Source organism: Colletotrichum godetiae (assembly GCF_030913485.1).
Source record: "Colletotrichum godetiae strain CBS 193.32 chromosome Unknown BDP55scaffold_29, whole genome shotgun sequence".
Taxonomy (NCBI): domain Eukaryota; kingdom Fungi; phylum Ascomycota; class Sordariomycetes; order Glomerellales; family Glomerellaceae; genus Colletotrichum; species Colletotrichum godetiae.
In genome coordinates, this window is record NW_026851277.1 from 510,639 (window position 1) to 523,926 (window position 13,288).

The window sequence follows — 13,288 nt, forward strand, 5'->3', positions numbered from 1 at the left end:
AGGTATTACGTTGCTGGGTATCGAGGAAGAGCAGCGGCTGGAAAACGACGTGTAACCATCGGGTGCCAATGGAGACAAAACCGCATGGGCGTTCACCAGGCGGGGTCTTGGGGCCTACCCAATGAAGAATGCACAGTGAAAAGTTTCCAGATTGGGAAAGGATACTCGTTAGTGGCAGATATGTGACAGACACTGACCCCGCTGGCCGGGGAGCTTCTGAGGGGAATGACTGGTCGAAGCTGTGATAAGCAGGGATGAACAACCTTAAGTCTGTATGTGTAGATGGACCGGATCTTCATGGAAGGATGTCCAGCTCAAAACACGGGTATGGAAAGTCTAGACTCCTGGGGGTGGGCGCTGCATCAAGCAATGCATCATGATGAATCTTATCTCCATGCCTTCAAGGACCCCAGCTTCTCCAGGACCTCTGCCATCATAGCGCGGCTCGGTCCGTATCTCCCACCCCATGGTGTTTGGAGTGCTAGTCGGTCCGCGTGAGAGGTGTTTGCCGGTCATGTGATCGGTATTCACGACCGCGTCAACAGCCACCTGATGGCTGTGGGTGTCCGGAACTGTCAGAGGCGTTCGGTGTGCGACATCAAGCACCGGCCGGCCTGAACGATGGTTTCCAGTCCAGGAGATAGGAAAGGGCGAAACACGGACTCAGTCGACCGGCCAGGGCTTATCATGGCTATATAGAAGGACTGCCATCTCGGATCATAGAGCTCTAGATAACCCGAATCAGACCACAATCATCAGATTACAACTACCGAGCAACAGCTCCAGTTCCTCATCTCTCATCATTTCCAACGAGTTATCATACAAAAATTTGTGGATTGAGCAATGTCACTTTTCAAGAATTACTTTGGCCTCGGCGGCTCCAAGCCTGCTGCACAGGATGAAAAGGCCCCTGTCAGAGCCCTTCCTGCCTCCTGGTACACCTCTCAAGAAATGTATGAGCTTGAACGCCGTGCCATCTTCTCCAGAAAGTGGCTTCTCACTACACACAAGGCCAGAATCCCCAACCCAGGTGACTGGGTCCGCTATGATGTTGCCGGCTACCAATTCATCATCGTCCAAGACCGAAAGGGGAACATCAACGCCATGCACAACATTTGCCGGCACCGAGCTTTCCCCGTAGTGACCAAGGAAGAGGGAAACAGCTACGTATTCTCTTGCAAGTACCACGGCTGGTCTTACGGCCTGGCGGGCAACTTGGCCAAGGCCCCTGGATACCAGGAGCTTCCAGGTTTCGACAAGTCTCAGAACAATCTTTTCCCCATCCATGTCCACGTTGACCGCAACGGCTTTATCTGGGTCAACCTTGATGCTGCCGAGAAGCCCGAGATTGCGTGGAATGACGACTTCCTCGGTATCGACGAACAGGAGAGATTCGAGCACTACAACTTTGAGGACTATGTCTTTGATCACCACTGGGAGATGGAGGGAGAGTGGAATTGGAAGATCCTGGCCGACAACTACAACGAGTGCTACCACTGCCCGACTGCCCACCCTGATATCCCTTCCATCGCAGACCTCAACTCCTACTTCGTCAACACTCAGAACGCCTACATTCAACACTTTGGCCAGCCCACGCCGGAACAGATCGCCAAGGGGTTCCGCGTCGCGGCCACCTACTTCTGGCCTAACGCCTCCATGAACGTCTCGTAAGTCACATAGATGCTCACAATGATGGATTCTTTGCTAACAGTCCTCCAAGACCACACTTCTTCTTCATCCAGCGATTCGTTCCCGACGGCCCTTCCAAGTCCCAGATGCGCTATGAGGTATACCGCAACAAGAACTCTGGCGATGAGGACTTCAATGTCATCAGTGACATGTACAAGCGCATCATGTCCGAAGATAAGTACCTCTGCGCCAACGCCCAGAAGAACATCAACGCCGGCATCTTCGTCAATGGCGAGCTACACCCCGAGATGGAGAAGGGTCCTCTTTTCTTCCAGAAGACGGTGCGCGAGATCATCACCGAGCACTGGAAGAAGGAGCAACAGTCCGGCAGCGAGATCTGGCCGGCGCAGCAGCAGGTGCCAAAGACGGCTACGGCGAGCCAGAGTGACTCACAGCTCTGCGCGGCGATCGACTGCTGTAGTAGAGGCAAGGGCAGAATGGATGACAACAAGAAGATGTGTCTCGATGAAGCGATTGCATTCTGATTTGAAATTTGTAGAAGACAGAAAGACCGGGGGCAAGGATCATGGCGAGACTTGAGCATCTCATACTTGGCGTTGGATATTGATAGCATTCCTTTTACACCACCTTAGTTAATTGGGCGAAATTGACACTTTGAACATTCTTTCCGTAACAAATTGCCGACATTTCATCATCGAGGTACTGGACAATACAAGAAGTGATTTCATGATTCCTCAATTTTGAAGTGACCAAAAGCGCAAGGTTCAACTTCTCGGTACCTGCAATCAGAAACAGTTTGCGGGGGAAACTTAATTTTGTTCTCCTTCATCCGCCGATAGAATCTAATGAATTACAGCTTCGATAGAGCACTCCACGATGGAAGGTGTGTCGACTAAGGTAGACCGTTCAAGTCCCCTGATCCGTAGGCTGCGTATATATTGGTGTTCTCATCATTCTGAGAAGCCCTCAAAACATTCCTTCTAGGATCGACTCGATGTACTCTTATACTTGGTTTCCCTTGCTCTGAACCGCAACTCTCTCGACACCAGGATCACTCTCAGTCTCATCCGAATTCTCCAAAATCTCTTCCCCACCTTGGTTCCAGTTACCAAAAACAGCAAGTAGGGTGAAAGGAATTGTAACAGCCCAAAGAGAGAATCCCAAAATCATCTGGTTCTTGTTGGGCCAGTGTGTCGCTCCCACAGCGTAAGCAATCGTACTGCCAATCGATTCCCAAGATCGCAAGATTCCCGTGGTGCGCGCGATATCACCATCACCCTGAGCGCCCTTGATCTCAGCCATCAGCCAGTAGATGTATGTCTGCAGCATCTCGTAAAAGAACTTGAAGAACATGTAGACTGTAAACGCAGAGTTGAAGAATGGACCATCGCCCAGGTCGAAAGATGGTGGATCGGTCATGCGGGATAGGCGTGTCTCAATGATGGCATTCCAGATCCATGCAGTAGTAATGAATACCAGAATAATGATGTAGACGACCTTGGATTTGGCCGACCGTTCGAAACGTTTGACGTCAAGAATTGCGCCGGTGGTAATATTTGCGGCGGCACCGACAATGGCCGTGAGGAACGATGCCAGCGCTCTGGACCGGACAGTAAAGTAGGCTTTTGACGGAATGTTAGTTACCTGTGTGGTCGTGAATAGGGGTCGCTATCCGTGAGACGTACTTGTTAAATAATTTCCCTGGTAGGTTGTTCCGAACTGGCCAGCCAAGAAAACGGGGATAAGCAGTAACATGTACTTGTTCTTCAGCTGTTTCCAAATGGCCCTAGCTTCGATTGCGAAGTTGGTCTGCTTCATGTATGGAATCTTTGTACCATCGGTTCTGATGACTTTCTGAGGTTGTGATAGGAGCAAAGCAGCTGGTGCTCCTAACGATGAAATGGCAACTAAGCCGAGATATGTCGTGTAGGTAACCTTGCCCTTTTCAGCCGTCTTGATGTTCAGAGCCAGGGAGATTGCGCCGCCAACGAGGGGTCCCATTTGTCGAATACCCATCCAGATTCCGACATAGCTAGACGATATTTTATCAGTCGGCGGCTAAGTCGTGTCAAATTACACGGGGGAAAAGAACTTACCGGCCTCTCTTCTCCGCTTCGGGGTATCCAACGGCAATGGCTGCCTCACTTGCCCACAAGAGCGAAGCTCCAATGCCGCAAAGTCCGGCACCAAGCAGCAAGAACCACTCATTTCCATAGCGATTGTTGCAGTAGAGCCCTGCTGCATAGGGAGTGTAGAATGCCGCACCGATGAATAGGGTCCATTTGGCTGTAATTTTGTTCGTTATGCCTCCTGCTATGAAACACCCGACAGACATGAGTCCGTATGTGAGGGAGTTGGCGGCATTGTTCAAGAGAGGCTATCCAAAGATTTATCAGCATAGGAAGGACGATTAATCAAACAAGGCGAGACTTACGGATGCGTTTCCGCCAGCCCCAAGATTGTTCAGTGCCGTCCAAATTCCCGGCTCACAAAATGCCACAATCCCCACAATGATGATCTGAAAAAGACACGATCGATAGATCTGGGCTAAACGAGCGGGAGCCATGATAATCACCTTTTTCAGCGGTATGAGTATCCGATACAGTGATCTAGACCGCTCTGGGAGTTCACCCAGCTTTTTTGGTTTGCAGCAGCTAGCTGATTTTATCACTGTCGTGCACTTCCCGGTCGGCGAGCACGTCAGGATCCATGAAGAATTCGGAATTACAGAGTTTGCATGAGTATTGCAGTGTCGTAGCCAAATCAAGATAACAAAAACAGCACGCAATTGTTAAAGTGGGCATGTTAAGTCGCCTCAGAACACAAACCTTCAATTCCCCGGCACTACGTAGGATCAGGGGTGGACGCAGACCAGCAGGGCCAGCATTAACAGTAAAGAATGGATCCATGTCAAGACTTCCGAGGTTGACCCCGAAGTTCTGATAAGATGAATTGGCCAACTGGAACCTGCGAGCTACAGACATCGGGTTCATCATTAAGGTAACAAGAGTGTGAGTCTATGATCACGCCATGCCCCACGCAGATGATGTTGGCAATGTTAATCGACTAATCAGAATGCTGGCTTTGACTCCGCTACAAGACAGATAATGTTTCTTCCTTTTTAATGATTGCTTTCAACGTTCATGAATTTTTTTTTCTTTTCTTTCTTTTTTATAAGGAACTATTTGTTATTGTCCAACTCTATGTGCATATGAGTATACGGTCATATGATCCCACAGATTATAAACAAGTAGTAAAGTCATTAAAGATTAAATCTCACGTTCGAATCTCTCTACACGTGGAATTAAATGTCTTTTTAGAAAGACTCCAGGCAGCACGGTGTTAAGTCAAACGACAAGAGTCTTCGACATTCTGGTTACTCCCAAGTTACGCACCTGAGACACTAGAGTCTCCTCAGCACTTCTGAGGCTCGTTGGTGCTCAGGAAGGCCGCTAGCTCGATACCAGTACATGTATGTGGCAAATTTCACTATTAATAGAAGATTGATTGTTGGAATCAATTACATCTTAAGACTGAAAAGGGCGGTTCTACGTTTTGGTTAGATGACAACATGACAACATGAACAGTGTCCCAAAGATCCCAAAGCTAAACGGTTGAGAACTTGAACTACAAATCAAACTAAAGCGCAAGGTTTCTGTTCATTGAAAGTCTCTGGGTACTTTCAAGATCGAGATATTGACTGATCAAGGTGCCGGAATTCACACCACCTTGGCCTGCGACGGACCAGGGCCATGGTCGATAATGTCTGTGGTGAGTGTGACAATTGAGGCCTGTGGCTGGGTGTGTTGCGACGTAGCGATGGAATACCTTCGTCAAGTGAGGTTCATGCAGTTGTGGCGTCACAGACTATCTAGTTGATTATATAAGTGAACACGCCCCCTTTGTGTCTAATATCAATTTCAGGTGACAAGACAGCCTACTTCATTCTACGGCACCAATGAACCTCTATCAACGAACCTCACTAATCGACCTTCTCTTTGTGTTTGCAAATAAACCTTCTCCAGCTTACTCTTTCTCTTTTGCCAATGATTAAAGCAAAGATGGCGCCTTCTGAGTGTACACTGTGATTTGCAGCACTGTGCAACGCGTCCCGAACGAGTATCATTCTCATTCTTTATGGCCGACTTGAAACGGGAATTAAGGAATTAAACAGTAATCAGAATTGGAACCTACGGTCTGTCGAAAGGCCCGAAAGTTTATGGCGTAGTGTCATGGAGATAACACAAGGCGCCAAATCAAGCGACGGGCGGTTTGCGTCGTCAATCCGGGAGTTTGAACTGACTCTCCTGTTGCTCGACCGGTGGGATATTGGGCTTTGAATGAGGGAACCTGATGCTAGGTTTCTTTTGACAAATTCGTTGTCCTAGTTTAATTGGGAAGTGAGGCTAGGATATGGGAAATTTCGTTGAACGAGCCTGCCTCTGCTTTGCCATCATCATGGCCTTTTTTTAGGTTCCTATCTTTGCTTAAATGTCTACAGTCTACCTTACCTACTGACTTGAAGGTAGTGTCTACAACATGAAGCCTTTTCTCTCTTTGTACCTTTTTTTGTCAACCCCTAGAATTCTCCAAACGAATTCCCCTCGTCTGCTTTTTAATACACTAATGAAACCACGGAATCCAATTTCAAGTCAAGTGCATGGGGACTCTCGAGGAACCTTTACCTGACTCCTGAGGTGGGGTACTTCACCTTAGGTATATCTCTGACCTTAGGCATCAACTGCAGTCTGTAGGTTCCCGATGGCAACTGCGATGGAAGAGAATCGAGGACATTGGAAGAACCGTGCCTGCCTGATTTGTTCTTGAAGGCACCTTCCCAGTTCAAATTCGCATCACTCGTCTCGGAATTGGAGACCCATCTCTCCTTCTTCCGCTCCGAACGCTGTTCTTTCCTCCTCGTCCAGTGATGCTATCCATCCACCTCGCCCTTTTCTTCTTCCTCTTTTTCCCGTCTCTTACAACCAAGGTATTTCATAACTCAGCTCGCCACAGGTTGCCTTACAACGCCCATTTACATTAGAGAGAGTCCGATCTCCTCATCCTTGCCCAAAACATCGCCAGATTTAAGCGAAATCACGAACGTGTTGTGTGACTTTGCGACCGAGTGAGAAAATCTGGCCACCATGGACTCCTCGCTGGAATCGCCAGCAGCCCTCTATGGTGCGCTATTCAATCATCTGGCGATGCCAGCCAAACTCCCGCAGCAGCGAGACCCCGAGAATCAAATCCATCTTATCGAGTCTGATCTCGTTTAGCGCTTGGCAGCCGCCGCCAAGGTTATGGGCGAATTACCTGGCAACGCAGACCAGTGCCGCGATGTCTGGGATGCAACTCGCAAAACCCTCCTTACTTGCCAGCATCTCAACACAGCCGGACATACCGACAAAGCTAACCTCTCCAAAGAATTACACGACCTGGGTCCGTCTGGCTGTATCGTTCTATACATTGAGAAACAGAATGCTGGCCTCATCATTCGCCGAGCACAAGAGTAAGTTTTCATTCGTACTGGAAGCCGTGATCTTCATGAGTCCATGCTCCGCTAGCAAGCTTTTTCTCTAGTCCCATATTCAGTGATAGTGTCGTCTTCGAAGCCTTCGAAGCATCTGCCAAGAATGAGAATGTCTTGGCCACCAAGAGCGCTCTACTACGGGATTTCCCCGGCATTGCGGTCGCCATTCCTTTCACAATCTTCGCCGATCATCACTTCCAATCCAGTTTAGCCACCTTCATTGAGCAGCCGTCGTTAGAAATCGTCAAAGATTTCGCTGCTCACGCCTTCAAGGCCGGTACCAATATCTTTGAGTACCGCAACATAGGTGACTCTTCCATTATCACCTCCTTCCTCATGGCAATCCTCGAAGAAAACGGCCAACGGATTGCCCCAGTCCTTCTCAGGAAGCGTGTTCACGACGACTTCTGCTGGGATCGTGCCAAGAAGCCATGACCTTACTACCTCATTCTCCGTGTCTGCATCGAGAGGTACCTCTGCGTGTCGTTAAACCCGGAGCAAGGTCGCCTTGAATACAAGTTCTTCATGTGTGTGCTTTTGTCAACGTTTCTCGACGCAACAATCACTTTCTAAGCCACCACGGAGAATATCCACTTTCTGAAAAAGAAAGTCTGCCGCCGACTCGTCAAGATCGATCTGGATAGAAGTCGCTCCCAGGATCGTGCCGCCATCTCGATATACGACTTTCTCTTCAATCGGCTCAATCCTACCTTCACCACAACCATCGACAAGTGTTCTCACTTTTTCCATCGCGCGATTACTCAGAAGAGGATGAGCTTAACTAAACAAATCCTCCCGCTTCCACGCAAAGCACCTTTCTCAAACATGAAACTTGGCCTCAGGGTCAGCTATGACTACGTTAAAAAAGTCATCTCTGGCTACAAAGCGCACGCGCCGAAGACAATAATATCGGCAAATACCAAGCGAAGGCCCACTTGAGACAGCCAAAGACCATCTCAGCCACTACGCTCGGGGCTATCATAAGCTGATCAACACCGAGACCAAGCTTCTCGCATCAACCGAAGATTCCTGTTTAAAAATTTCTCAGCAAATCTTTAACTACACGAACATAGCGATTCCTCTGTACAAAGGCAACGCGGTACAAAAAAGCCAGATGCTTTTGACAGTCATGGAGTTGTGGATAAAGATGGATTTGATCGCTTGTGCTTCATTTCCCCTAATGACGGAATTCCACCCACTGTTCCACCCGCAAATGCTCGACGTGCTCCTCTTGCCCCAGCTGGAGGACATGAGACGCCTCAACATTCTTTAAGGCCTCCTGAGATAGCTCGCGTCAAAAAGGCCAGTGCTAGCCGCCGCAACATTTTTGAGGACCCTTCGCCAGGTTGTTTTGCTGAGCGGTAATACAAGGAGTCAAGTGATGGACCCGTCTTGAAAAGTTTGCACGGAACCATCATAAAGCTAGCCGACGATATGCGCGATCACAAAGCATGGAAGTGGATGAGCAAGAGCAAGGAATACCACGACTTGATCAGCCGCATCGACGCCAGCGCCTGCACATACATCTTCGAGTACAAGCCTCTGGGCCGGGGGTACCATGACCGTGACTGTTCGAGATGGTCCATGATGGAAAGGGCCCAAAGTATGCGCATCAACATCTTTGAAGGTCCTCTCCCTAGGGACCCAGTCGTTGCACGAGCGGTGATTTTCGAATTAGCTTGCCCAAAGGAGTTTGCGGCATATCGAGACACCACATGGTGGCTTCTTCGACAGCTCGCGACTCACTTCGACGACAAGGCCGTTCTGCCTCGGTATTTCCTGAGAGATTATCTCCAGCTGAAGTCTTTCTGGAGACCGGGTCATCATAAGCTTGGACTAGCCTCCACTACGAAGCCTTGTAAATTTCCGCTGTGGTTGATTCTCTTGTCGCCATTCCCGCAATGATAGTCAGCGTTCTGCCACCTTTTCATGTCTTGCAGGGCAAATCATGTCTAACTGTTGAGAAACACAGTCCATAACATGCTCATTACATTACAGTTCCCTTCCCGGTCGAATGGGAAGGAGGCCGGGATGGTGAATGTCGCCCGAACGCTCTGAAGCTCGGATACTTTGACGAGTCGACCTCAACCTAGCCCGGCCGTCTGGGATCCCAACCTTTGTTTGATCTCCACGTGGCTTTGATCTTGCCAAAGAACTCATCGTGGAGGACGCTCATGGATACGAAAGCGTACTCGCTAAGCGGCCCAGGTCCATCCTCCTACGGTGTCGTGGCTAGCCAGTCAAGCTGCCTTCCGGGGATCAATAATCACGAGTATCTTGCCATGCAAACGCTCATGACCGGGAAAATCCAACGCTGGATTGTACTGCTCACGGAGCTAGCTTCCACAAACCTGAATTTCTCAAGCGAAGTAACGATGCTTCTGGTGACCCATCTTGTTCTTCAAAGCGGCCCGCAAGACAACTCCGGTGACATTCTCCGAGCCACGCATCATACCTTTCGAAACGAATCGTTCTGCAACAGGCTTTTCGAGCAGATTCAGATAAGATTGGAAAGTTTCCAAGCCAATTGGCGCGAACCGTATCAAATGGACATTTTGATCACGCTTTTGCTTCGGATTTCCGCGTTGACGGCCTAAGGCCTCCGCCCAAAAGGATCGTCGACCATGATTCGAGCCCACCAAATCTGCCTGCGATGGGTTGAAATGCTTCGGTGGGAGACATTACGAACAACCGATACGGAAACAGCTCGTAGTTGTCAACAGTACGCTCTTTGGGCAGCGATTCTTTGCAAGCGCACATACATCATCCACGTAAACCAGCTTACAAATCTTGATCCCCTGTCGTTGAGAACATACATCGAGTGTTGTATCACTATTCAGGATAATTTGGTTGTTGAGGTTGGGCCACTGCCTCAAGTTCTTCAGCACGCTGTGGTTTCGGATATGAAGCTCTCATACCGTCTATCACCACTCGTATGCAAGTCTATTGCATCTTCACCTGACGTCTTCAGAACCGCAATCATTACTGTGTGGCCTGAGGCCGATGGTTTTCCTCGTACGATCTCGTCCCTTCAGGTTGGGTCAGAATGGGTGATCTGCGGGATTCAAGGCCATGATGGTTGGGAAGAGTGCATGCAGACGGTTCAGTACAATACTTGCACGGGATTGCTTCTTGTCGACAACCATCCCCTTGGAGTATGTATTATTCCTTCTTCAGAAACCGGACAGTGAGATAGGCTGACCTATTGATAGAGACTTCCTAAGCCGCCCGAACATACAGAAGTCCTCACAGAACTTTTTGGGGAGCAGGCGTTGCTTACTCGTCCTTCGGATATGCTTGGAATGAACTACAGTGAGCCCTGTTCTCAAGAGACTGTGAAATTGGTTTAGTTGGCTGGATTACTAGCACTGACTGTCAAGCATCGTGGACACCGCATCGATTTTGGTTATGACGGTAGTTCTATAGTCATCCGGGCAACTAAAGGACAGCAGTACCTCCAATTGATACAGAGAGACAAATGCAAATTGCGAGACTTGTGTGATCTGCCCGGCCCTCTTCTGAATGATTACGTTCACTGGCTGTGAGTTTTGGAAAAGTAGCGTGCGGAAGAGGACTTCAGCTAACTTCTCAAACCACAAAAGCGACCTAGGAAGCGGGAAAGTACTCATTACCCCGAACGCCGACAAATGGAAGATCGGCCACCACAACTGGGTCCTCGATATTCACAAGGGCCGCTGTACCAGAAACAATTTGAATGTCAATCGCATTGCGCGGCTTGTCGACCCGCACAGTCGCCTATTCACCCTCATTGCTCGCATTTTCCATGGCTTTGAAAATCGGATGCACCTCCTCGTGTTTCAGCCGGAAACAGGACATGTGAGCGTAGAAATACGCCGGTTACAACTTTTTTTCTATATCAATGCCCGCAACCTGCTCAAGTCACCTCAACTGCGTTGTAAGATTGACTTAGATCAAGATGCGGGCACTGGTACGGCTTCGAAAGCAAGCTGGTTCTCCGGAACCCACGCGATAATCAACAGGGAAGCATCTTAACACCAATTGGCCCCGTGAAAGCAAAGCAAAATGACAACATGATGCTTGTGCGCATGCTACCCAGTGGGGAATATGGCAAATTTGTCATCAACAAGCACCTCGGCCGCATCGAGTCTGCTCCAGAGCCGATGCTTCTCTATATGGAAGCACTGCTGCACGCATATACATCTTCGCCGTTCCCAGACCCTCTCACTAGACGGGCTGGCACCGAGGAGGCATTACAATGGTTAAGCTCCGGGATCTGTCAACCCTGGTCTCCCCTTCATGGCGGACCAGTCCAAGTACTATTCCAGATCGCGTAGCTCAGTCCACGGCATGATTATTATCCAACCGACCTCAAAGTCATGAAATCCGATCACTGGGACATGATCTTAACGGAAGGTGTACAGCATGAATTGTTCAGACCTATTGCGGAACAAATTCTGTCAATCTCGGCAGAGCTCCAAGCCTTTGCGCTCATCGATGTCGACCTCGTTATACTGCCGCCCGCAGGCGACCTTCACCTGCATAACCGGGCCAGGCTTCGCAGGCAGATCTATGAGCGGTCTTTCGATAACAGCACAAACACTCCGAAGGCCATTGACTGCAAGCACCTGTCACGCGACGTCCCGGCATCTTCTAATTAGCGCCACTCGCAAGTATTGGAAATCGTCAACTTTCTCCGGACTTGGCCACAAAAGGCGTCGACGACGCAGTTTCTGGCGCAGCAACTTTCTCAAAGTAACTTGATCGGTGGATTCCCAGAAATCTGCAAGAAGAACTCCTTGAATGACTGCCTGGGCATTGACATTGCGGCGAACTGGGGCTCTTTGGTCAAATCTTGTCGGGAACAACAAAACCCCTTCGTGCTGATGTTCATGCTGGCATCAATTTCGTACGGCTCAAAAGCCGACTTGAGGCTTGTCAAGACCCTAGCGGCTTTTGCAGTGTTTAAGGATCTTAAAGCCGTTGAGCTGCCTTCCTGGGTCGAGTATCGGAACTTTCAGCCCAACCAAGTTCCTCAGCTTGATAACATTATTCGAGTGATTGAATCATTCAAGACTCCAGTTCCCAATACTGATGGTGACGATCTCAAAAGCTTTGCCAGTGCCAAAAAGCTTCGACGGATGAGAGATGAGAAAGCAGCTTGGGATCTCAAGACCGACGATGATGACAGGTTCTTGGCAAAAGTTTTACTTGCGCAGTGGCCTTGTATCGAGCCGGGTGTTGCAGATATACCGAAGCCTTTGCTGATCGATATCGAAGCTGCTTTGTGTGCGGTCCGAGCGGAATGGAAGTGCCTCTATCAAAACAGGGACCTATGTGCACACTTGAACACTGTTCAATCCATTCTGGATCAACGTCGAACTGAACCAGAGTACGAGACCTCGTGCTTCATCCCATCGGAGGAGAGTTTTGGAGAGCGGCTGCGTGGTGGTGAGATCCCTTCGTTGAGGTTTGATTTGTTGAGAAAGACAGTGTCGAATACTCACAGCAGTGGAACGGCCAACTTGAAAGCAGAGAACAAAGGCAACATCGCCAGCCCCAATTCCGGCGGGTCTGTCAACTCTTTCCGCCATCCAGCTCACATCCGCCAGCCAATCAAGCTTCCATCCTAAACGATGCGGAGTTCAGGTACGAACGTTCTAGCACCGAGTTGGATGTCCGCAAAGACGACGCTGCTTCCTTCGATAAGTGCCGATACCGAACTAACAAATGTTGTGTCGACTCTGTCCAACTCGAAGCCGCTGGTCCGCCAGAGATACGCGGAGGACTTGAGGAAGAGTCTGGACGCATTTGTTACCAAGCATGCGTCCAAGCACACCAGAGACGATTCTCCACTGGATTTTGTTCCTCGAGATGTTTCGCTATCGATGCTCTCGACTCAAAGAAACTACAGGGCCATTGCTCTTGCTCTAGAGAATTCCGACAAAAGCCTCTCTGCCGAATGCGTGCATTGGCTTAAGGCCGGGCAGGTTTTGCCTACGATAACTACAGTAACCTTACTAGAACAACTACGATCGACAGCCACGTCCGTTCAGTTTGGTAAATTGGTTTTCGAGGCATTGCTGGACTTTGGGATTCCAATCACAGAAGCCCAGCGAGATCTCCGTA

At 49.3% G+C, this 13,288-nt stretch overlaps 4 protein-coding genes across 4 annotated transcripts; 3 read left to right on the forward strand and 1 right to left on the reverse strand.

Moving 5' to 3' along the window:
* Window positions 1-843: 843 nt before the first annotated feature.
* BDP55DRAFT_555814 (Rieske domain-containing protein) lies at window positions 844-2,174 on the forward strand (the record flags this gene model as incomplete). The annotated part of the gene is made up of 2 exons (XM_060569527.1): window positions 844-1,667; window positions 1,721-2,174. The coding sequence occupies 2 exons, from the start codon at window positions 844-846 to the stop codon at window positions 2,172-2,174; spliced, it is 1,278 nt and encodes a 425-aa protein (XP_060427835.1).
* Window positions 2,175-2,652: 478 nt separating this feature from the next.
* BDP55DRAFT_705372 (major facilitator superfamily domain-containing protein) lies at window positions 2,653-4,216 on the reverse strand (the record flags this gene model as incomplete). The annotated part of the gene is made up of 4 exons (XM_060578030.1): window positions 2,653-3,272; window positions 3,336-3,682; window positions 3,747-4,027; window positions 4,085-4,216. 4 exons carry the CDS (start codon window positions 4,214-4,216, stop codon window positions 2,653-2,655), a joined length of 1,380 nt encoding a protein of 459 aa, XP_060427836.1.
* Window positions 4,217-6,778: 2,562 nt separating this feature from the next.
* Window positions 6,779-10,721, forward strand: BDP55DRAFT_705373 (uncharacterized protein). The gene is made up of 11 exons (XM_060578031.1): window positions 6,779-6,920; window positions 6,948-7,159; window positions 7,231-7,598; window positions 7,755-8,047; window positions 8,121-8,402; window positions 8,465-8,541; window positions 8,581-9,038; window positions 9,179-9,189; window positions 9,274-9,694; window positions 9,779-10,335; window positions 10,393-10,721. The coding sequence occupies exons 1-11, from the start codon at window positions 6,795-6,797 to the stop codon at window positions 10,528-10,530; spliced, it is 2,943 nt and encodes a 980-aa protein (XP_060427837.1). The 5' UTR covers window positions 6,779-6,794; the 3' UTR covers window positions 10,531-10,721.
* A 524-nt stretch (window positions 10,722-11,245) lies between these two features.
* On the forward strand, window positions 11,246-11,630 carry BDP55DRAFT_669408 (uncharacterized protein; the record flags this gene model as incomplete). Its single annotated transcript, XM_060575294.1, has 1 exon — window positions 11,246-11,630. A coding segment is annotated over one exon (251 nt), but the record flags the coding sequence as incomplete, so codon positions are not given.
* Window positions 11,631-13,288: the final 1,658 nt, after the last annotated feature.

Coding starts and splice junctions, on each gene's coding strand:
- BDP55DRAFT_705373 (XM_060578031.1), top strand. CDS start 6,795: ATGGACTCCTCGCTGGAATCGCCAGCAGCCCTCTATGGTGCGCTATTC. Junction 7,599..7,754: donor CGACGACTTCTGCTGGGATC/GTGCCAAGAAGC, acceptor TCACTTTCTAAG/CCACCACGGAGAATATCCAC. Junction 8,542..8,580: donor CCAGGTTGTTTTGCTGAGCG/GTAATACAAGGA, acceptor CGTCTTGAAAAG/TTTGCACGGAACCATCATAA.